The 22,642-nt window shown below is 44.3% G+C and overlaps 2 protein-coding genes across 7 annotated transcripts in view; one reads left to right on the top strand and one right to left on the bottom strand.

Moving 5' to 3' along the window:
- The window catches only part of PTER (phosphotriesterase related), a 144,115-nt gene extending 130,324 nt beyond the window's left edge, over positions 1-13,791 (top strand). Inside the window, exon 5 of one of the 2 annotated variants that reach the window (XM_072825677.1) lies at positions 13,731-13,791. In XM_072825677.1, coding sequence (XP_072681778.1) covers positions 13,731-13,776 — 46 coding nt within the window. In that variant the 3' untranslated portion in view covers positions 13,777-13,791. Of the gene's footprint in view, positions 1-8,798; positions 9,249-13,730 lie in introns of those variants that run through there. The other variant, XM_072825679.1, reaches the window with a different exon arrangement.
- Positions 1-22,642, bottom strand: part of RSU1 (Ras suppressor protein 1) — a 249,288-nt gene that overhangs the window by 52,175 nt on the left and 174,471 nt on the right. For 2 of the 5 annotated variants that reach the window (XM_072825680.1, XM_072825681.1), the window contains one exon: positions 2,401-2,968. The exons of the other annotated variants lie outside the window; for them this stretch is intronic. In XM_072825680.1, the coding sequence (XP_072681781.1) occupies positions 2,866-2,968 (103 nt within the window). In that variant the 3' untranslated portion in view covers positions 2,401-2,865. Of the gene's footprint in view, positions 1-2,400; positions 2,969-22,642 lie in introns of those variants that run through there. 5 annotated transcript variants of the gene reach the window in all.

Here is a 22,642-nt window from a genome sequence, read left to right as displayed (position 1 = left end):
TATACATTTTTTAATCGATATGAAATGATGAATGCTGAATTATTGTGGTAATCATTTCACAATATATGAGTCAAATCATGATGCTGTACACTTTAAGAATACACAGTGCTGTATGTCAACTGTATCTCAGTAAAACTGGGTTATAAAAAAAAAAACCACCCTTTGAACTGTGGATAAGATGTTAATCAGGGCACCAAGTAACTAAAATATGTATGAAAACACAAAAAACCTACTTTAGTGACAAAAAAAGAAAAAGAAACCCACCACCCTGAGATTTTATATTATGCTTGAATTCAAATATATATTACTTTCTGGATTGCATAATATACCCATTTCATTTTGAAAGCAAATACTTAATATTTTCTGATTACAACAGTATACATAATCACTATGGAAAATTTAAAGAATAAGTATTTATAATAAAAAATAGGTGAAGGGGAATAAGAGCACACTTATGATGAGCACTGAGTAACGTACAGAATTGTTGAATCACCACATTGTACAGCTGAAACTAATACAACACTGTATGCTAACTATACTGGAATTAAAGTTAAAAACTTAATAAAAATTAGAACAAATTTCAAAAAATAAAATTAAAAAAAAAATCTTAACCCACCAGAGAGAGATGATTTACCAGGCATAAAATCCTGGTCCGTTTAATTTTTCTGCACATATTGCAAACACAATTTCCTTTTTACACAGGGAGGACCATATAGTTTTTTAAAGTTTACTTTTTTACTTAACTGGATGATAGGATTATCTCCCTTTTGCCCTCAGATATTGTTCTATAAAGTTTAATGTCTTCATAAAAGTTTGTCATGTAAACACACTGCTGTTAACCCTTCTTCCCGTGGTGGCTCTTTGCTTTTCCCCATGTTTCCACTGTGTAAAAAGCTATAAGGGCAATTTTCAAATATAGCTCTCTGTGTGCATCTCTGATAATGTCCTCAGGATAAATTCCTAGAAATAAAATTTCTGGGTCAGAGTACACAAAATTTTAAGATTTTGCTACATACTGTCAAATTGCTATACCACCTTCTCTGAGAGAAATTTATATTCCCAATAGCAGTGTATAAGAATGTTTGTCTCGTGTTACTCCCCACCACTAACTACTGCCTTAAAAAAAATATTTGCACATTTCTCATTGTTACACATTTTTATTTTTGGTTTGATTTGTACTTTTTTGATTACTAGTGAGTTTGGACGTTTTTTCACATTCCTTAGAGATACTTCTTCTCTGTGAATTTATGTGTATTGCCCATATTTCTATCAAGAGTGTTCATCTTTTAAAGAAAATTTTCCTCAGAGTATATTGTGATATTTTTACTAATGCTTTGGTGCTGGTTCAATTTTAGACAAAGTCTTTCCTCAACAACAGCAGAGGCATTGTTCTTCTTCCTGCAATTTCATGAGCTAAAAACCAATCTAAAAAATCCAGGCTGAGGCAAAGGTTGCACCTAGAGAAATTAAGTCGACCCTAACCCCAAACAGGAGGTGGCACCTGGGGGGATTCCTTAGTCCACAGGAATGGTCTACCAGGAACTTTTCCAGAAAGTGTAGATCTTGATCGGTGGTCTTTCTCCTTCAATGCAAAGCCCATCTCCCACGCAAATCAGGATTTTGTTGTTGTTGTGTTTTGATTCTGGCTTCTTCCAGAATTCCAGCGATCCTGGTCTTGGTGGTTCTACTGTGACACAGAAAGGAGAGGATACAGGGGAAAGCAGACCACAATCCGTCTGAGGATGTTACGTCCCCACAGTCCTTTTGTTAAGGCACTGGGTGTTGGCAGTCCTCTTAGCACAAGAATGCTGCTTCGGTTTATATTCACTTACATCCATATTACTGTTGGTAAGAACAAAGCTGCCTATCACAGATGCTACACAATTGATTGTTTAATGACTCTGCAGCTGCAGTTTCTACCCTGGGTGTGGGGTGGGGTGTGCATGTTCACACAACTGTGTTGGCACCATCGAAGTCACGCAGAAGAATGCTGTGCTATGAGCAGATTTTCTGCAGTGACAAGAAACATACTTGAGTTTTTCTCTCTCCGTTTCACAACTTTTGTCTACCAGCCACTGGCAGAAGTCACCATTTCTTCAGCTAAGAAATGCTGCTTTCCAAAATCCTTTGGCAGAGTTTCCCAGAGATTTGTTTTTCTGCTTCTTCCTAATTTAGAAACAGTCTTCAAAGGAAAAAAAAAAAAAAAACAACTTGACAAATCAATGTGAGAAGAAACCAACTCTGATGTAATTTTGCATTTCTCTCCCCAGAACGCTTCAGAGTTTACCATCTACAACCAATACAATCCAGATGGGATAATTTGGGTGGAAAAAAAAACCCCAAAAAACAAAAATGTGTGTACCCTAAGATGAGACGCTTTTTTATTCAAGAAGCAACGTGTGATACAAATTCAAGATTTTATTAAAAATTATTTGTGATTTAACACAATATCCCAATGTTTATAGAAAGCTTAGAACAAAGTAAAATAACAAGTCATGTGAATGAACACAAGAATGAACAGTGTTAACTGTGACATTTAAGTGATCACATGATTTTAATTATTCTTTTGATAATATGCAACTTTGTGAACATCTATTCAGGGAACGGAACTCCCGTGCCTACTATGGAATTTGCAGTTGAATTAGAGCTTTGTTTCCTGCCTGTGGCATTTTTAAGCAAACAAATGGAAACAGCTTTAAGAATTCATAAAAGTCTACCACCTACCAAAAGCATTTGGAAGGTAAAGTGGTAAGTGCTAGGAGGAGAGAAAGCAGCACACACATGGCATTTACTTGTGGGACACGGTGGCGGGGAGCGCGAGTGATAATGAGAAAGGCAACCAGAAGTCCAGCCCAGGCCAACCCGTTATTTGTTCTTGGCTGTCAGTGGTTTCCGGCTGATCTTTTTCGATTTGTCATTATTTTTCTTTGGCGGTTCTGGGTTTGCTTGCATGTGTCTGCCGTACAGGCTGCAAAGAGAGAGGGAGAAAGGGTGAGATCCAGTTTGTTAACACAGGACAAGCTTTTATTAGCAGGGCGTTAAAGAACAGACTAATTTCCAGAAATATTCAGGAAGCCAAAGAAAACTGAAAGATCACTCCCGCTTTGTCCAGGTCACACGTTCTAGTGAAGAATATAAGCTCTCACACGCAGCACACAGCACACGAGTCAGTTCTGGACAGGTGTCCTGGAATTTCACATTTGCTGGGCGGAGTGCGAGGACACCAGAGGAAGATCTGGGACTGAGAACCGGCAATACCCAGCCCAGCTGTTCCAGCATGAAGCTCGAATGGCTATGAGTGTGTAAGTCTATGTGTTTAGGACGATGACAAAAGCCGGGTCGAACTGAAGAGACACAGTGTCCATTTAGTGAGAAGTGAACACCATTCCCAGCCAGAAAAGCCCAGGGGCTGGATAATGTGACAGGGAGCAGCGGTGTCCAGGCCTGCTCCAGCTGCTCACACGTGATTGATAGCACTGGGGTGGCGACCACACATCACTGCCACGTTAATAAGTGCCGCTGATTAAATGTTGACAAAGTACCCGACAATTACTGTGGATGGCATTCATCGCAGAGCGAAGCTAGCTTGTGGCTGAGAGGATTGAACCCAACAGCAGATAGTAATTAATCGATAATTTATGAGTAATTCTGATTAAACAAAATTAAAAGCCGCCCTAAAATAAATTCAGCTCAACCTTAACTCCTCTTATTGATATTACTATGTCCCAGAGAGAGCCTGGAGTGTGTTTCTGTTCTTCCGGAGGAAAGGCAACGCCTGATCGGCTGGTTGCAATCGCCCTATGCCACCTGCAGGGGGGGATGACACAAAGACTAACCTCCTGGGACAGGATGTCCCTTGTTCTAGAGTCCACTTAAGGAACTCCTACCTCTCTTGACAGTTGCACCTTGCCAGGCAAACTGGTGGCATACACGGATGCTCGAGGACACTGACACCGTGGGTTGGCGGGCCAAAGGCTGGACCACGCACACAGGGCTGGCCAGCTGGTCAAGCAGTAGGGGAAGCTGATAGGCGACAATGTGGTCTATCTTCTTCAGAGGCTTCCAAGTCTCCCCAGAAGTGTTCTGAGCAGGATCTACCAACATGGCCACGAAGATAGGTCTCTGCTCACATGGAGTTCAGAATGCAGACTGTGGAGCTGGTGGCACTGACCTACGAGCCAGAGGATGTAGGTCTGGCCAGGTGCTGGGAATGTCTCCAGGTAAAGGAGGGACCATCTCCCAGGTTAAGGTGGTAGCACAGCCTGACAGTGAACCACCCTGTGCCCCCATCAGAGAAACACCTCTGTCCCCAGGAGGGTTGTCACCCAGGAAAATGGATCTTTAAATCCATGTAAGGCCCCATCCCCTACGCTTTAAAAAGGGCCACTGATCCCCCTGAAGTCTGAGTCCTGGATCCCAGGAAAGGAACCCCTGGGTTTCCATGGAGAGGTAATTTCAGCTAACCTAGGGCTCCTGCAGTTGCTGTCTCAACCCTGGGAACCTGTGACTATCCACTTACATGGCAAAAAGGGCTCCACAGAGGTGATTAAGCATCTTGCGAGGGCAAGACTGTTCTCTATCATCTGGGGACATCCCCCCCCCACCTCACCCCTGCTGCCTCTCTCCCAGATGTGTCAAACAGTTAAAGAAGCAGCCAAAGCAGACCCCTCCATTAATCTCCTCGGCTTTAGCAACACATGCCGTGAAACATGCTTTCCCCTGTAACGGCCCCGGCCCTTCCCCCGCTCCGAGGACACAGCTTCCTTCTTGCTAACACAGCAGGGTGGTGTCCCCAGAGGCCTCTGCTCTGCAAGCTCCTCCAGCACACAGCAAAGGCCTGACTCTGGTCTGTGCATTCCCAGCTTCTTTCCAGCCTCAGGCAGCTCTCCTCTATTTCCCCAACCCTGACCCCTGGAAGGGAAAAAATATCCCTGTTCTTCCTCACAGATAGCATCCAACCTTAAGGGTTACAAAACTCTGCAGAAATACAGCTCCGCAGCGCGTGAGCTGGGAAATCCGGCAAGAGCGACACAAATAAGACGTCAGAGGAGGGAAAAGAAGATCTGACAGGGGCCCACGTGTCACATCCTGAAGGAGCAAGAGCCAAGGTGGGCACGGAGGCCTTCCGAGAAGAGGCGGGGGTTCCGCTGGGCCTGATGGTGGTAATCCAGCCAAGTCATTTCAGAAGGGGGTGCAAAAGCCGTCTGGAACTCAGCAAGGCTCCTTTGGTTAGGAAGCGACTAGAAAGGTCCAATGTTTCCATGTCTGCCTTTTTTATAGTCAGGCCCCACTGTGCTTGGACCTCCTGGGCTACACAGCAAGTCACCACAAAGGGGCCAGATCAGAGATGGCATTCCGGGACTTGGTGTTTAAATCCCCCTCTTGCAACTTACGAAGCTGCTGACTCTGGGCAAATCATTAGCATCCCTCACATCCCTCTCGCAGTGCCTCAGTTTCTTCTTTTGTTAAAACAAAACAAAACAAAAACCATGCTTTTTTCTTAGAATGGTGGTTGCAGTAGTTAAATAAGCCTAGCACCTGGTATGCCTCCTGGAAGTGATCAGTGGATGCTTGATGAAAATCAGGACTGATGTGGGGTTGTAGTTGGAGGGATTAAATAAAGATAATTATATGATTACTTCTTTAGGGCTCTTTCCTCTGAAAAAAAAATTGCATGATATTTTCTATCAATGCCAAATCCCCAAGCATCCCTGGAAGATTTTAATCCTCTTGGGAGAAAGCAACTAGGGCAGAGCTAAAGGCACCTCCTCCCTTCCTCAGTAAGTCACTGGCAAGGCCCAGATGCTGCTGTGCCCTCCACCGATCCCTTACCCTCCAGCTGAGCGGGCAGGTGAGAGTGGGGCTTTACCCGGTGGCCGTTCCCACATGGAGACATCACTGGGGCACAGCAGTTAATGATGAGCATTTTAGGGTCCGAAGTCTGAGTGGGGGTGCTGTTCCCGGCTCTACCAGTGATTAGCTGGGGGGTTTCCATTTGGTAAGGAAGTGTGGAAGCAGAGTAATGCCCCCTGACACCTGTGAACATATGATATCACAAAGGGACTCTGTGGAGGTGACTGATTGAGGCTCTTGAGCTGGGAAGACTACACTGCATCTTCTGGGTGGGCTCAGTGTCATCACAAGGGTCCTCCTAAGAGGGAGGCAGAAAGGTGAGAGTCAGATCTAAACCTGTTACATGCTGGCTTTGAAGACTGGAGGAAGGGGGCTTCCAGCAAGAAATGCAGGCAGCCTCTAGAAACTAGAGAGGCAAAGAAGGGCCTTCTCTGGAGCTTCCAGAAGGCTGCAACCCTGCAGACATCTTGATTTCAGACTTCTGACCTCCAGAACTCTAAGAGGATATATTTGCTTTGTTTTCATGCACCAAGTTCACGGCACTTTGTTATTACAACAACAACAACAACAACAACAACAGGGAACTGATGATATAGTACATGAACCTTTCTGGGTTCCATAGGGCAGAAAAGTGAGGCATCTGCTTACCTTTGGCAGAAAAAAAAAAAAGGAGACTTTCTGGGGGGCAGCAGGTCATTGAAAAGAAGGAAAAGTTTAAAAACTGAGTTTAAAAAAAAAAAAGCGTGCCCCAAAGGAAAAAGGGTGCTGTTTCTACCAGAAGAAGAGAGAACACGTAGGCAAATGGTCTCCTCTCCGCTATAGTTGGACGGGATGGTCCCTGCCCGCTCTTCTCTGAAGCTAATGCCCTGGTGGATGTTTTGAATGAACCCAAGATTTAACTTCTAGAGGTGACTGACTGCATGTGACGTGAAGAGGCCAATGCCATTGGAAAGCAGTTTCCCAAGAGGAGGGGGCATGCCCCGCCACACAGGCCAGCTAGGAGGGGAAGTACCAGGGTCAGTTAGGAGACAGAAGAAACAAAGCAGGGAGCAGGACCCAGGTCCTTCATGGTGGTTTCATGGGAAGGGATGGGTGGGTTTGAGTGAATTTAGGGTTGGACAGTTTGAATAATTTCCAGGCACTCGAGATCAGGGTGGTCTCCAGTTGTATGGGATCGGGCCCTGGGGTGGTTTAGGGCAGGGGAAATACTGGCCTGGTGTGTGTGTGGGAGTTCCAGGATGGAGGTGGTCGAGGTCGTTTGGATTGGGTGGTTTATGTATCAAAGACAGGCTGGCAGGTTAGTTGGTTGTTATCTCTAGGAATTAAGCTAGCCCTGGAAAGGCCAGTCTCTCCCTAGCCAGCAAGACCTCCAAGATGTCAAAACAGCATAAAAGAAGATAAGAAACATGACTAAATACAGTCACAGCCTTCAGGATGGCTTTTGTCCTCCAGATCCCATATCCTCCCCGCATTCGCATGACAAACGTCTCCCTCAGTCTTAGTGAAGACAGGCTCTCTTGCTCCATCTGCTTCCACCTCCACCTGGGAAGATCCCAGTCATCCCTCAGACCCTGGCACAAGGTCCTTCCCAAACCAGCATGTTTCCTTAGCGGCCTCTGTCCTGCCCTCCAGGAGCTCACAGCGCCCTGCCCTGGGGGTCCCCAGACAACAGTTCTGGGGCTTCCCTCACCTCTGCATTGCGGCACCCTGCTCGCCCTCAATGACCTGTGGCTCTGGGAAAGCGGCTAGCTACCTCGTAGGGCTTGGACGAAGAGTAAACCAGATATGGGAGGACCTGTCTGTGCAGGTACTCAGCAGATGTTCCAGAACAGCAGCTGACACCTTTCACCTCTCACAAGGGTCTAAGACTCGGGCTAAGCTGGCCAGTTTCTTTCATGTTGCCTTTGAGCACCTAACAGAGCCAGGAATGTGGCTTTGCCCTTTTGTGCCTGAAGAGGGAGGAGGCTTCCGGGGGCCCAGTAATCTGGCCCTGCCAACTTGAGAGTGGCAACAAAGGGAGTGGCTCAAGGTCACCAGCAGTGCGGCAGCTGCTGGCGAACAAAATGTTCAACCCATAAAGTGGAGGCACCCGATGCCATGGAGTCTTAGAAACTCTTCTCTCCCCTGACATTGGAGGTAGACAGAGGGTAACTGAAAGATGATTAAGGGGTGGGGAAAAAACCAACAAAGAACAATCCAAAGTGACAGGCAAGGTTCTGTTACGCACAGGAGTCTGAAGAGCCTGCTTCCGTCACTGAAGAGAATCTGAAAGGCGAAGTGTCTCATCCGCTGTGGGAGATGAGCAAGCCAGCAGCCCCCCAGCCCCCTCCTGGGACTCTCTGTTCTCGTCTGTGCGGGAGTGGGCCCTGCCCTGAGCAGCCGCCCGCTGAATTCCTGCTGAAGGCCACTTCGGGAGGAAGCCTTGTGAAATGATTCCATGGGCAGCCGGGGTCATCTGACTGATCAATTCAGATGCATCCTGTGAAAGCCGCCTGCACACGAGCCACTTTAAGCGACTGAACGCTACTGCCATTGACATTGAGGACTGCAGTAACAAAACAAAACAAACAAACAAACAAAAAACCAAAAAACCAAAAAAAAAAAAACTGCAGCCCACCAGAATCAGAATAAAGTGTGCAACTAATCTTAGGGAGTGTGATTACGCATGCTTTTCTCTTACTAATAGGTAACTTTTATTGATTAGGGACATTTTCATTGTGGGGAAAAAATCTAAAGGAGTCTTCTGGTTTCTTCTGGATCCAAGGCTGTCTTCAAGACCCTTGATCCCTTCAGGGCTGCAGCAGAAGACCATAGCGGGTCCACCCCATTCCTTGTGAAAATTTCCCCTCTCAGCTGGCAATGCATCATCTTGGGTCTTAGTGTCTCCTTTGGACACATCGTCAGTCCTCCTGATTCTGCTTCTATCTTTGTTTTCTCTTCCATAGAGGGGACATCTAACTTGACAGCCTCAGTGACTACCTCTGAGCGGCACCTTCGGCCCCCCACTCCCTGAGCCACTGCCATCTTCGGGCCCTGCTATGCCTTGTTCCCGCTTGGACGCCAAGCTATTAAACCCAACTGAATGGAGCACAGAACAGTTTCCTACCCCGACCTCACACAGGCCTGTCCCTTGTCCCTCTATGTCTCCAGATCCTGAGGATCAAAACATTGAAGTCGTTTTGACATCTGCCTCTTTTTTTCGGTGATCACATAAATCAAGTCTGAGTGGCGCTTCCTCTGAAATTCTCAGCCTGGGACCAGGGAAGTATCTGAAATTCCAAGCAAAGCTCTATGTGTTTTGAGGCACATCGATGACTCAGTCGGTTAGCATCTGCCTTTGGCTCAGGTCATGACCCTGAATCCCGAGACTGAGACCCACGTTGGGGCTTCCTGCTCAGTGCGGAGTCTGCTTCTCCTTCTCCCTCTGCCTTTCACCCGTTCCTTCTTGCTCTCTCACTCACACACACTCTCTCTCAAATAAATACAATCTTATTTAAAAAAAAAAAACAAAACCTGTTTTTTCAGCAGAAGGAAAACACAGCTTTCAACAGCTTCTCAAAAGGGTCATAACTCAGTGGATTAATTAGTCACTTTATGGTGCTTATTCTGATTTTCATCAACTTACGATTTTATCTGTTCTTTTTCTCCTACCCTAACATAGGACCCATCAAATGGGCATTAAGATTATTATAATGAGTCGCTTCCCTCCTCCATTGTGTCCCATAACTGGCAGGATCATCTCTCCTGGGTTTACCCGTGGAAAACGGCATCCACTGCTCACTGGGTCATGTGCCTAGCCTGGTGGTGACATAAAGCAGCCACAGAATGTGTCGTGTAATGCTTAGCTCAGCCAAACTCATGGCTCTGTCCTCTAGCACACCTGAGCACGGTAAGGCTGGTGCGGAGGAAGGCAGGGTGCAGTCACGAGGAACCGAGGGTGAGCTCTGCCGCCTAGTACCTGACTAGCCTCAGAGTCCCTTCTCTTTCCAGAATGTTACCTTCAAGGGAAAATGGGCATATGTGCACACGGTCTACCTTGCAAGTGCTTCAGCAGTCAGACTGGCTTGGGCTCATTCGTGTGTTTGAAAAATAAAATGGTGCTAAATCGATCTGAGACCTGGAATTAGCCCGTCCGGCCAGGCGGCACTCCTTTTGGCCTGTTTCCTTTTCTGCCATTCAGATCCTATCCATATTTTTAGGCTTCTCAGAGCTTTCGCCCCCCAACCCAATTTCTGCCTTCACGGAACACTATGGGATTTATCAGGATTTCACCATTAAGTCCTTGATGATAACACAGGTTCCCGCTCTTGGCTTGTTGTTTCGAAGTACCGGCAGAGTGCCGTGATAATGACATGTTACAGTTTCGGCTACCAGTCATTCGGCATTCACTGTCACTACAATTGAAGGAAGAAGGAGCTTTTCTTCGTTTTTCAAAGGAGGAAACTGAGGCTTAGCAAGTTTAGGCCCAAATCGAACCCAGACAATTACTCCAAAGTTCGAGCTCTAAATGCACTGAATTATCTTGTCTCCCTGCTTTTTTTAGATTTCTCAGATTTGTCTTCTTAATAAGCCTACCATTTTCTTGAGGGTGGAGACTGCAGAGTTCACTTCTTTTGTAGTCTGTATACTCAAGGCACTGCTAGAAGCACATTGTGCGCTATGTAAATATTGTGTTTCAGAATGCCAGGTATATGAGAGGTACAATATGCTGCTCTTAAGTCATTTGCTCATGTCATATGCCTCCCTCCTGTTGTTTTGGGTGTTTCCATGGAAAGTCCTTATACAGACCAAGAAAAGAACCAATTTGAAAATCCAAGTTATATGGCCAGTGACAATAATGGAGAGAAATAATTCTGTTTATAATCTGTAATCTTATGGTGGGATGCTAAATTTAAAATCTCCACAAATAAAGCTGCGGACAAAGTGTGAAGCCTAGATTATTAATAAGCATCTTGCAATATCTTTATTTATCCTATCTAGCAGCTATGAAGGGCTGGTGACAGAACCTTAGCACAGAAATTGCTGAATCTTAGAGAAGGAAAAAAAATTAATAGTTACCATATTCCTGGGAGAAATCTCATTAATTCAAAAGGCAATGATTTTTTTGAGATCAGACCTCCACGAGACGGTTCCACGCAGCTCACTAACGGCAGTCTGTGTCTCTCACGTTTTTCTCTATTACAACTCTCTGCTCAAATGCTCTTCTGCATCCCCAACACACAGTGTAAAGCCAAGTATGAAACATGCATTTGAAATCCATGAAAATAGCCAAAAGGAATTTACAGATGGCCTAAGACAGATATTAAGCTATACAAAAATAAGAAATATAAAGCAGATTTTTAAATGCCCCATACATCCTAGACTCATTGTCTGCCCCAACGGAGGGGAGAAATGAGGATTCTGCAGAGCAAAACTAACAATCTCATGCACAAAAGATGCTCATTAAACTTCATCATCCTGTCTACTCTAATGATGCTTTTACTTAATAAAAATTCCCCGAGCAGTTGCAAGGATATTAGGCAAGGTCTTTGGTTATGTATCAGAGGTCCGAGCTGTCACCAGCAAGCATGCAGTTCAGGGGGTATGCTCCCTGGGGAAGGAGCAAATCCAGCTTTCACGGAATACATGCAGAGAAGAATCAATAACTGCAACTTGCTTCCCTCCTTAAGCATTTAAGAAAATAGGCAATCCTTTTAAATTAAACGGTGAAGGGCTAAATGTTGCAATTTCCAGAATAAAGTAAAAGGCAAGAGGAAACAAGTCTAAGAGCATTTGTAAGTTTCCCAAACAAGCTTCCTTAATCGACTTCAAACCTGGACCGAATATGTTTTATGAAAAGAATTATTTTTTGATCTAGTACTTAACATTTGCAGAGATTAAAAACAGATATGTGATGTACACACAGATATACAACCTAACCGTAAATATAAGGGAGTGAGGAATTCTTTTCATATGTGCAATTCACCCCCTTCAAAAATTATTCTTAAAAAAACACTATTATTAAAATTCACTAAATTGAATCTGGCTCTCAAAACCTACATGATAAAGTAATTCTCTAACAGATCCCTTAACATGGATAGTTGGTTATTAATGCAACATAGACATAATTTGTTGAGATTATATAACCTACTTCAAATTTCATACCCTGCCAAACAGACTTTACTGGAGAGATTCCTTCAGTTGGGCCAAGAGTGAGGCATCACCCAAAATCTTGAATGTAAAGGCAGTGACACCATCCAGCTAGATGTTCAATGATAACATCGACACAAAATGGATCAAAGCGCCAACCTGAAAAGTCACCCTGGATAACACCAGCTCTACTCCTAGGCCAGGGTGTCTCGATGGTAAGCTGATCGGTGGTATTAACAAAGGTGGAGAGAGAATCTGCCCCTCACAAGTCATGGTCTCAGTCAGCAATACAAACATCAGGGTAAATGCTGGCGGTGGGCATTGAAGCACCTCCCCTTCCCATCCCCCATCTCCAAGTAAGGTGGTAAGGACCCAGGCTGGGAGTTCTGTGCACGACCTCCTGGGGCTATGTCTTCAAGAGGAAGCAGAGAAAACAAACATGGTTGGCTCTCCCAACCCTTCAAACCCCGAGCTGCACCTGCCAGCTCTCTCCCCTCCTCCACCTCTACCCTCCACCTTCCCCACTCCCAGCATGTGGGCAAACACATCAGGCCCCTGTCCACTTCTGAGGTTTATACTTGCTATTTACTCTGCTTGGGATGCTTTTCTCGTGGTATCTGGGAGACAAGCCCTATGGCCACCCCCATGTTGCAGATGAGGGGAGGGCTGCCCACAGAGATATAATGCCTCAGAGGTGAATGGCTATACTGCCTTGGCTTGAATGTCAGAACATGGCTCAGTCTAAAACCTTTCCCTTGGTCCAGGGGCACAATGACTAGTAGTTCTTCTGTGAGCCTGTGGACAAGTTAAGTCAACTAAAGAAAGACTTTCGATCTTTGCTCACACTGCTGGCAAGATTAGTCCTTTGTTTTCCATTTATTTCAGTGAGGAGCCCAGACCTGCTTCAGCTATGTTGATGTCTTGGGAGAGGGTGCCTGCCTGGGAGAGAAACCGGCCCAGACAAAGCAGAACCGGACAATGAAGAGGGATGGGGTCCAATGACATTGAGCCCTTATGTCACGTCATGCCTGAAGTCTACTGTATTACCCAATAATCTCCACTTCTCTTAGTGTTTCCTGCAACCAAAGGGATGCTGGGTCCTGATGGACGCATCAATCTTGCCTACTTCCACTGTGAAAGCCCGAGAGAGGTCCTTTTGCTCACATCACCCAACTTTAATCACATTCATGTCCTTAACAATGATAGTCACAATGTAATTATTTTATTTATTTGATCACCTGTTCTTTCCTGCCTCCCCTGATAGAAGGCTAACTATGAGAGAGCAGGAACCTTGTCTGTCTTGTTTAGTATCATGTGCATCCGGCATGCCACGGGCATGGAATGAACATTTGTTGACTGACTGAATAAAAGCATGTATCACTGCATGCACTGGGATATACTGAAAGTATCTAACTATGTAGACAGCTTCCCAACTGGATCATCGGTGCCTCTGAAACAGGGACGGTCTTCATCATTTTGTTTCTTCACTGTCTGCCACCCACTAGTCACCCAATAAACATTTATTGGTAGACTGCAAGACTACCTTTGCCAATGTATGTATTTCCAAATTTTCTCAGTTCCGAGCTCTTCGAGTGACTGTGCACAACTTCCCATTTAGAACTGACTACTGGAAGAGTACGTGCCATACAGGCCAAAGCAAGTGTTCTAGTCTTTGGGGACAGTTATCCTCTGATATGGAATCTTGGTTTGTACATCAGTTTTCTATGTGTTTTCCTTTGTTTCTACAGGATTTCTGGGATGGGAAGGCTGCCCGTGAAGCTGGAAATGCAGTAAATGTTCGATAGCACCATTTTGTGCGGACTTTTGGGAGCCCAGTCTGTCATCTTTTTGTGGAGACTCTCTTTCCCAGAGCTTTCCATAAATTCCTTTAAAGTACAGTGGGCTTTTAGCGAATATTAATCCTATCTGATATTAGTAAGAACTAGTTGAAGACAATAATTGGTTTTAGAAGAGAATTAAGTTAAAAACCAGTGGAGTTCCCTCCTCTTTCCTTTGAACAAACTAAAAATCAGAATAAATTTTTCTGATCATAAAAAGATAAGAGTCTTTCTGACCATACGTGGTTCTTGCACGAACAGCTCAAGGTTGTTCATGACCTCTCAAGTGATAAGCTGGTGATGACAACAGCAAAACTCATCTAGCACTTACTGTATGTTAGCATTTTTGCATGAAGCTTCTGTGGCATTTTCCATGTATCAACTCATTTAAACCTCAAGCAATTATCACATGAATGAAAGAAGCCACACGGCTTCAGATATAAATGATATTAAAAATGAAGGGCTAATGTCACAGAACCAGGAACATGAGCGTCAAAACAGAGAAGCTTCGCTTTTTCTTTCATCTGTTTTTCAGATAAGGACACTTAGTAAAAGCAGACTTAGAGGTTATTATTCCTCCTCCTTTTTTTGTGGTTAACAATTTGGACTCTGTTCCTGAGACTGCTCCTTCCTCAGTTTCTCTCTGCCCAGGTGGCCTGGTGATTTGACCATGGCAGGGCACCCATGGCCAGGTCAATGGAAAAGCTAGCCATCTCCTCAAATGTAAGTACAAGCCTCTAGGTTCCAGAGGCAGGGCAAATAACACTTGAAACGGATTCAGAAGGCTTCGGAATTCATCTGGTATTTGGGTAATCTGCTGCCACACTCCACACATGAAACTTGTGTAAGCACTTTGCTGTTATTAACTGGTCTAACCCTTCACTGCGTTAAATGAAACCTTACAGGACTCACATCTCTGAGGTTCCTTTTATGTTCAGGTCAGATTAAGGCATGATGCTTGGGATCTTAGCACTGTATTATCTGTCCCTCTTTTCTGTGCATGGATTTTCTGTGAGGTGAGTCATGTTCCACTTATAGATGAAGATATAAAAAATTAAAAATAAAAACTTAATAAAAACCAGAAAGGATCCATCCACATACAGGTGGACGTGACACTCAACAGTGCTTTATCTGTGAGGCTCTCTCTCACCAAGGGGACTTCAGGAAGTGGAAGCTACAGACCAGTAAACTGTACTCATTACTCCAGGCTATTTCCCTGGCATAGTGGAATCCCCCCTCACATAAACCAAGCTCTCTCTACAAGTAGTCAACCCCACCCCTGGAACATAGCCTACCAAGTTGAACTGTGCTTTTCATCCATTCCTGATACCAATCTTTGAACTACTGGCCAAGAGTAAGGACAGGCCAGCAGGAGGGGAGAAGACCAGCTCTGGGTGGCCAAGAAACAAAGCGGTATTTGAGAACAAGCCACCAACTGTCAAAAGGGTAACAGAGAAGACACATATGGGAGCCCAACAGGAGACAAGGCTTTAGATCCCACCCTTCTTTGGTCACCCTTTCATGTTTCTGAGTTTTGTGGAGAAAACATACTCCAAAAAGGAATGGGGGCATTTAAAAGTGACTTTTAGTCTGAGATATTCAGCAGGTTTAATATATATATCATCCACTCTTCCTCCTAGATTTTGTAAATCAGATTTTTATAAGAGTCTCGGAAATTTATGGTCTTCAAGTGCAACAAGGTTAAAAACGAAAGTGTTTGTGAGTTTATGCTTGATGTTAAAAAAGTACCTGATACAGGATCCATTCACTAGCATAAAACTGGGTGAGGACCCTGGGAATGTATCAAGAGGAGGCTAGGACTCTCTCTTGAGCTCAAGCTTTAGTTCTTTGATGCCCCCAACAGGCCATGTAGACTCAGAGCAAAACTGTGGCTGTGGGTGGGGAGGAAGAGCTCACTCTTGTCACAACAGACCTCAGCCAAGAACCTCAAGTGTTTCATCTAGGAATCTCACCCACAAAACACTCCTGGAAGGTGTGAGAGCATTCTAAATACAGATGGTGAAAGTCAAAGCAGGAGGTGGTGATGCCAGAGGACCAGGGTATCTGTGGAATACTGCCCAGGGCTGCTCTTTTCTTATTGTTTCCAGGATATGTGGTGATTGTGGTTATGATGTGGCCAACGGGATGACAGGTGGGTGAAAAATGACAAAGAAATGGGTGTACAAGAGTTATTTCAAATACTAACAAACACTGTTCTGCATCAATTGATTCAAACCGACCTATTCGTTCCCAGGGAAAAAATATTCATCCCTGAGTAGCTGCTAATCAAGATTTCTGCCCAATATATTTCCCTTGGAATGGCAAAAGCCCCTCTTAGTCAGCAGTACTTCCTATACTGAATGACTACATCAATATTCCAGAAAGCTATTTTTAAAATCTTATTTTTAAACACATATTAGTACTTCTAATTTGTAGAGACATACTCCATACTTTCACAGAGCTAGAGAATAGCTCTAAAATATAAAATCCACAAAAGCAACTTCCAATTTTCTAGTAGCCACATTAAGCCAAGTCGAAGTAAACAAGTGAAATCAACTTTAATCAATTTTATTTAACCTAATATATCTAAAATATGGTCATTTCAACATGTAATCAAAATAAATATGATTAATGCTCTATTTTATCCTTAAAGACAAATGACTTACAAAATATACGTTTAACGATTTTTTTTGTACTAAGTGTCTTTGAAATCCAGTGAGTATTTTACAGCACATCCCAATCAGACATGCTATAAGAGCTCAAGAGCCACATGTTGTTTGTGGTTACCATGATGCACAACAGATAGAGACCACATGCATAAAGTGCAATCAAGCCACTCCTTGTATAAGATCAAAGGTATTCTGAAAGCTGATGGGACTCTTTCTTAGCACTTGGTTAGTTTTTGCACTTCAGAAAAAGGAAGCATGGATGGACACACAGACATACACAACAGAATTTTTTTTTTTTTTAAGTAATCCACTTAGCTAGAGGTTTTTCCACTACGTTTAATTATTTATAATGGTTCTCAGTATGAGCCTGGAAAAGTCTTCAGGCCAAAACAAGTAACACCCAAAGCCCACGGACACTACTTGGTTGGAGAATGGTGCAGTCAACCCTTCTCTTTCCCCAAAGCAAGAAAACATGAAGACAGCTTTAAGAGCTGAAGGTCCTCAGCCCACAGCGGACCAGGCTGCACTATCCCTGAAGCCTCCACTAGCAGGGGCTCAAGAGGAAGCAGCAGTAGGCCACATGTGCCCACAGGGTCGTGCCATTTCCCACACAAGCCAGACTTTCTCACTCAGCTGTGCTCCTGGCTAAGTGGCAGATACGAATTCTAGATCCTGGCACATCACCCTGCTCTGTCTCCCTGTTCATCTCTGACCTCTGGCCACAGCGAGGTCTACAGAAGCTCATTGCTGATGGTCACGAGGCGGGGCACCCCAATCATGCCTGTTATAAAGGAGAGAACTGGGTGCTTAGAAGAGATTGGGGATGAAGAGTAAATCTGCTGGTTATCCCATGGCCAATAGCATTTTTAAATTCTCCATTCCTCAACCAAAGTATTTTTTCCATAAAACTCAGCAATAAGAAATTGAAAACTAAAGGAAGGGTGGGATCCAAAGACCTGTCTACTCTTGAGCTCCCAGGGATGCCTTCATTATTCTTTTGATAATTGTTGACTTGCTCCCAAATGCCACTCTGCTGCTTTCCTTGCAACGACACAGCCCCTTACCCACTAGTCTCTTTGGGTTCCCTTGCTCTCTTTGCGCCTCCCTTATTACCTGGGGGCTGTCACCTTTGTCTTTGGCTAACACTGATGGTGGCCCTCTCTTATGGGGGATGCTGTACAGGATCGACTTTGAAACTGCCCACAATGAGCCACATTATGCTGGCTGAACATAACCTGACAGGCTTAGTAGCTGTGCAGCCTAGACTACGCTAAGCCTTAGTCCTTCAATCTATAAAACAGGAATCAGAATCAGACCTACACTGCCTACAGTTTTGAGGAATGCATGAAGAAATCATATAAAAAGCTTATCACTGTGTCTCGCCACACATTAAACATGAACCATTCTTGCATTACGATAGCTCTTAAGAGATGTTAGGTCAGTTCTGCAAGATTCTAACAAATGAAAAAGGAAGGGTCCAAGCCCTGATCTGTGTGGTTTCCAAATCCGGCCAGCTCTTCCAGAGAGAGAGAGAGAGAGAGGGCGCACCCACGAGAGAGAGTAAGAGAAAGAGTATCTTTCTCAGCCTCTGCGTGGGAGTTAAAATGTCTGGCTTACAGTTAGACCTGGTTATGAAGTTCAGTTGTAACAGATGGCAGCTGAGTAACCTTGGCAACCTTACCTACCCTCTCTGAACATGCCTGCTCATCTGGAAAGTGGAAATGAAAAGTACCAGTACAGACCTCACAGGGTCACTAGCAGGATGGAGTAACAAAGTGTTTAGCAGGTACTGGGCAGGTGCTCAGTAATCCAAGGCTGTTAGGCACGCTGTGGTCTGAACTGGGGCTGTCCATTCCAACCATGGTTGAAGGCAGAGCTGCCAAATGCCCTTGGGTTGTGTGCTGAAACTTTTACACAAAAACATAGTTTCTTTCCAAAGAGAGATTTTTTAAAGTGCTGTAAAATGCATGCTTGAGGAAAACAGCAAATGGCAAAAGAACATCAGGTGAGGACCTCCAACATGAAACTACTAACACGCTGGGGCACCCAGGTGGCTCAGTCGGTTAAGCATCTGACTCTTGGTTTTGGCTCCAGTCATGACCTCACGGGTCATGGGATGGAGCCCCGTGTCTAGCTCTGTGCTCAGTGAGGAGTCTGCTTGGCATTCTTTCTTTCCTCTCCCTTTGCCTCTCCTCCTCCTCCCCTCTCTCTCTCTCTCTCCTCTCTCTCAAATAAATAAATAAATCTAAAAAAAAGAAAAAAGAAAAAAAAAGAAACTACTAACAAGCTTAGTCACTTTCTGAGCCTGGTCTTCATTGAACGTAACACATAACATGCTAGTCAAAGAGAATCACAGAGAATCTTCCTGCAAGAAGGTTCACCAGCTTTTGCTCTGTCTGGGGCTCTGAATGGGCGGCTCCCCGGGATGAAGTGAAGAAATGAATAAGGGTATGGAATACATCGTTGTCCTCCTCTTGCTCCAGCTCTCTCATTCACAGGCTGAGCTGTTCTCAGATCTATTCAGATGGGAACCACATTACGTAAGAGTCAATAATCTTTATGGTAACTCTGCAGTGAAAGTGTCATTTGTTGTAATGAACACTGATCATAAGTTAAGCCCCTAGCTACTCTCTCTGTTATTTTTCATTATACTGTTCCTTGCTCTGTTATATTTCAGGAGTGCTGAGGGAATTCATCCAACTATGTTCGCTAGTCAGCTCTTCGTTACTCAGATTAGATTCTGCTAAGATGCAACGAAGCAATTTGCAAACACACTGATTCTTAAGGAAATGCATCAGACGCCGGTTATATGTTCTCCTCGCCGATGCCAGCGGGCGCCCTCCCCTTCCTGGTTATTTGTCCTCTTAATTTGCTATTTTCCTCTCTATTTATCTTCCACTCAATTCACAGTATGGTTCTCTGGGCCCAAATCCGAGAGACTATTAAAGTGTTTCTGGGTATTTTTTTTTTTCCTCCAGTAATGACTCTTTGTTCAGTTCGACACCCAGAATAATGTTTCCAAAATCATCATTGCCTTTCACATAGCTCTCACTTGCAAACACCACTCTGCTTACATTGCAGTCATACCCCCCCTCTGGCTGCTTTAAAGGGCAGTATCTCCAAAAGGCACACCAGCGAGGGAAAGCTGGAAGTTTTCCCTTTCTGCAAAACCCAGTATGAAAAATTCATTTTGCATGTTGGTATATTAAGCTTGAGAATGGAATTTCCATATGCCTCTGTGCTTCATGCTCTTGGACTGACTTGCCTACGAGCAGGGTGGGAGTCCTCAGAGAGACCACGTCACTGCCTGCTCCAGAGGTCACCAGCACAAGGGCTTGGAGACCACGTGGGTTGGATTTTTTGGCCATGAACACTTGCGGGCCTGACCACTCTTACTGAGCCTGATGCTTCTGTCCAACCCCTCTGAGAGTGGGCATCTGCACTTTTCATTAGGCCATTACGTTTGATGCCGTTTGCCATGGTGCCCGAGAATAATTTAAAACATTAAGGATTAAAAAAATGGCACTTGCAGGCACCAAAGTTCTGGGTTTGCCACTCTGGGTATCTTTTCAGGGCAGACTTGGCTGAGAATGTTCCCTTTTCAAGGAAATCTAGCTCAATGAGCTGAAATGTATTCAGACAGGCAGGCTACAGTAATGCCGTATTCTCTTTTACTGTACTTTTCTCCTGATACACATCAGACAAAAGCTGAGAGGAAGCTTTTATTAAAATGTCTACAGCTCTTTAAAAACATTAAAAACTTTTTTCCCCCAGACACGATAGAGTGCTTCTGGCAAGTACAGAAGACTACCTATTGATGCATATGAAGATCACATGTAGTATAAACACACGTCAATCAATCCCATGCCAGGTCATATTCCTTGGGAATTTTGTAGTTGTGCAGAAGGTGGGCACCGAATCAAGGCCAAAAAATAATAGGTCAGGATATGGGCTAGGAAGTTAATTCCTTTAAAGTGGAGATAAGCCATATGTACTCTAACATTATAAACAAGAAGGACAAAATTGGTAAATGAAGTTCCCCTATACTTGAGGGAGATAATCATGCTGAGTAGTTAATTAACCCAAATCTCAACTTCACATTAGGTGTAACACATGGAAACAGTAAACAAGCAAAAGCGTCAGAAAATTTTAGCAGATATTAAATTAGGAAACAGCATTGGACAAATACAATTATCTGCCCCAGAAGCTAAAAAGAAGGCTCGCTTACACTGGTGCGGTAGATTTACCCTCCATTCAAGAGAAATCACTAAGGAATATATTGCCATATGGAACCTGCCTGAGCCTCAGTTTACTCGTATCTGAAATGGGCATTCTCGGTGTGACCAAGTGTCGGGTACCCGGCACCTGAATATGGTTCCCCTTGAACATAAAGGAAATGACTGTTACCCACAGAGTCCACTCATAGCGCATCTCTCTCTTATCAAATACTAAGAAATGAAGAATGAATGGATGCACTTAGATGGAAGGGTGCTTCAATAAAAATAATACGCGAGACAACACTCATGTTGTTTAAAAAATGTTCTACGCATGCTGCCGGCTAGCATTATGGACTTTGGCGTATGGAACGAGGCCATCCATGTCTTTACTTCACAGCCTTGCCAATCTGGTTCTGGTTACGAGTCCTTGCTCATGAAAAAGCTGATGGTGACACGGTCCATAATGAATCACCCTCCCACGACAGCAATGTGAGTAGCCGCTGACACTCAGAGTAAACTACCCTAGGCATGCAGCAAGTCCCTGCCCTTTGGTTTGCAGGTAAGGCTTCGACGCATCCCAGACCCATTCGTATTAGGAAACAGTAGCAACAAACACAGGGAGCAGCCCCGCTGTCTGCTTTCCCTCAGTCTGTATTTTGGCTGGGTAGCCCAAGGAAGTCTCCTACGTGTTTCCTTCAATAAAAGGTAGCAGGCCAGTCCATTGCCCCAGGGTAGAGCATATCTGTTCTCAAAGTCCGCTGACCCCAGACATAGGGGCACACCAACATTTATTTGTAATGTGCCGAATATGGACATTCCCTGGCCGGAACTGTGGAGAAAGAGTAACTCTGACAGTAACCTGCATCTTCCTTCATTTTTAAAAGGAAAAGAAATATATTACAATCCATTTAGAAATCAGAACTGGGTTCAAAAGAAAACTGCCAGAAGTCTCCTACTTCAACATAATCTCTGCTAGCATTTTCATAAATAGTAATCATAGCGTATGTTCTAATTAGGTTTATATTTTCATTCTTTTAAAGATTTTTTTATGTTTGAATAATCTCTACATGTAATGTGAGGCTTGAACTCACAACCCTGAGATTAAGAGTCGCATGTTCTACAGACTGAGCCAGCGGGGCGCATCTCTAGTTTATAATTTTAAACAGATGTTACTGCATCAGTATTTGTCACATAATCATAAACACAAACACTGACGGGCTACCCGTGAATCATACCGCCATTTCAACATTAAGGCGAACATTTATTTGTTTTGGGGACAGACTGCTTCTAATATTGTTTGTGGTTTTTTAAAAGATTTTATTTGAGAGACAGAGACAGAAAGAGAGAGAGAGAGAGAGAGAGAGAGAGAGAGAGAGAGAGAACAAGCAGGGGAGGGACAGAGGGAGAGTGAAAAGCAGACTCCCCACTGAGCAGGGAGCCCGATGTGAGGCTCGATCCCACGACCACAGGATCATGATCTGAGCCAAAGGCAGATGCTTAACCCACTGAGCCACCCAGGCGCCCCTCAATATTGTTGTTTTAACAGACCAGTATCTGTTTTAGCAGAACAGTATCTTTAGCAGTGTGGTTTTGGGCAAGTCATCTAACCTAGCTAAACTTCAGTCATGAAGTCATGTCCCATAAAGAAGCATATGTGTAATCAGTCAGAAACACAGGAGGAAGGGAGGGAAGACCTTGTCTTTCCTTTACCAAGGGGAGTCCTTTAGGAACTGACACCCACTGGGGACAGCCAACCTGCCCTGACAGCGAAGGGATGAGGTGTGCCTGAGCAGGTCTCACGAGAGGCCAGGGCCACTTCCATTTTGAGGGTAGGGGAGTTAAGGGTCCAGATGCAAAAATGCTAAAACTATGGTCTCAAAATTTGCAGTATATTTTAAAATGCACACCTAACCAAGTGATAATTTAAGACAACAAC

Source organism: Canis lupus, chromosome 5, assembly GCF_048164855.1.
Source record: "Canis lupus baileyi chromosome 5, mCanLup2.hap1, whole genome shotgun sequence".
NCBI lineage: Eukaryota > Metazoa > Chordata > Mammalia > Carnivora > Canidae > Canis > Canis lupus.
The sequence above is the reverse complement of the archived record's forward strand: the minus strand, read 5'-3'. Positions and strand labels throughout refer to the sequence as shown.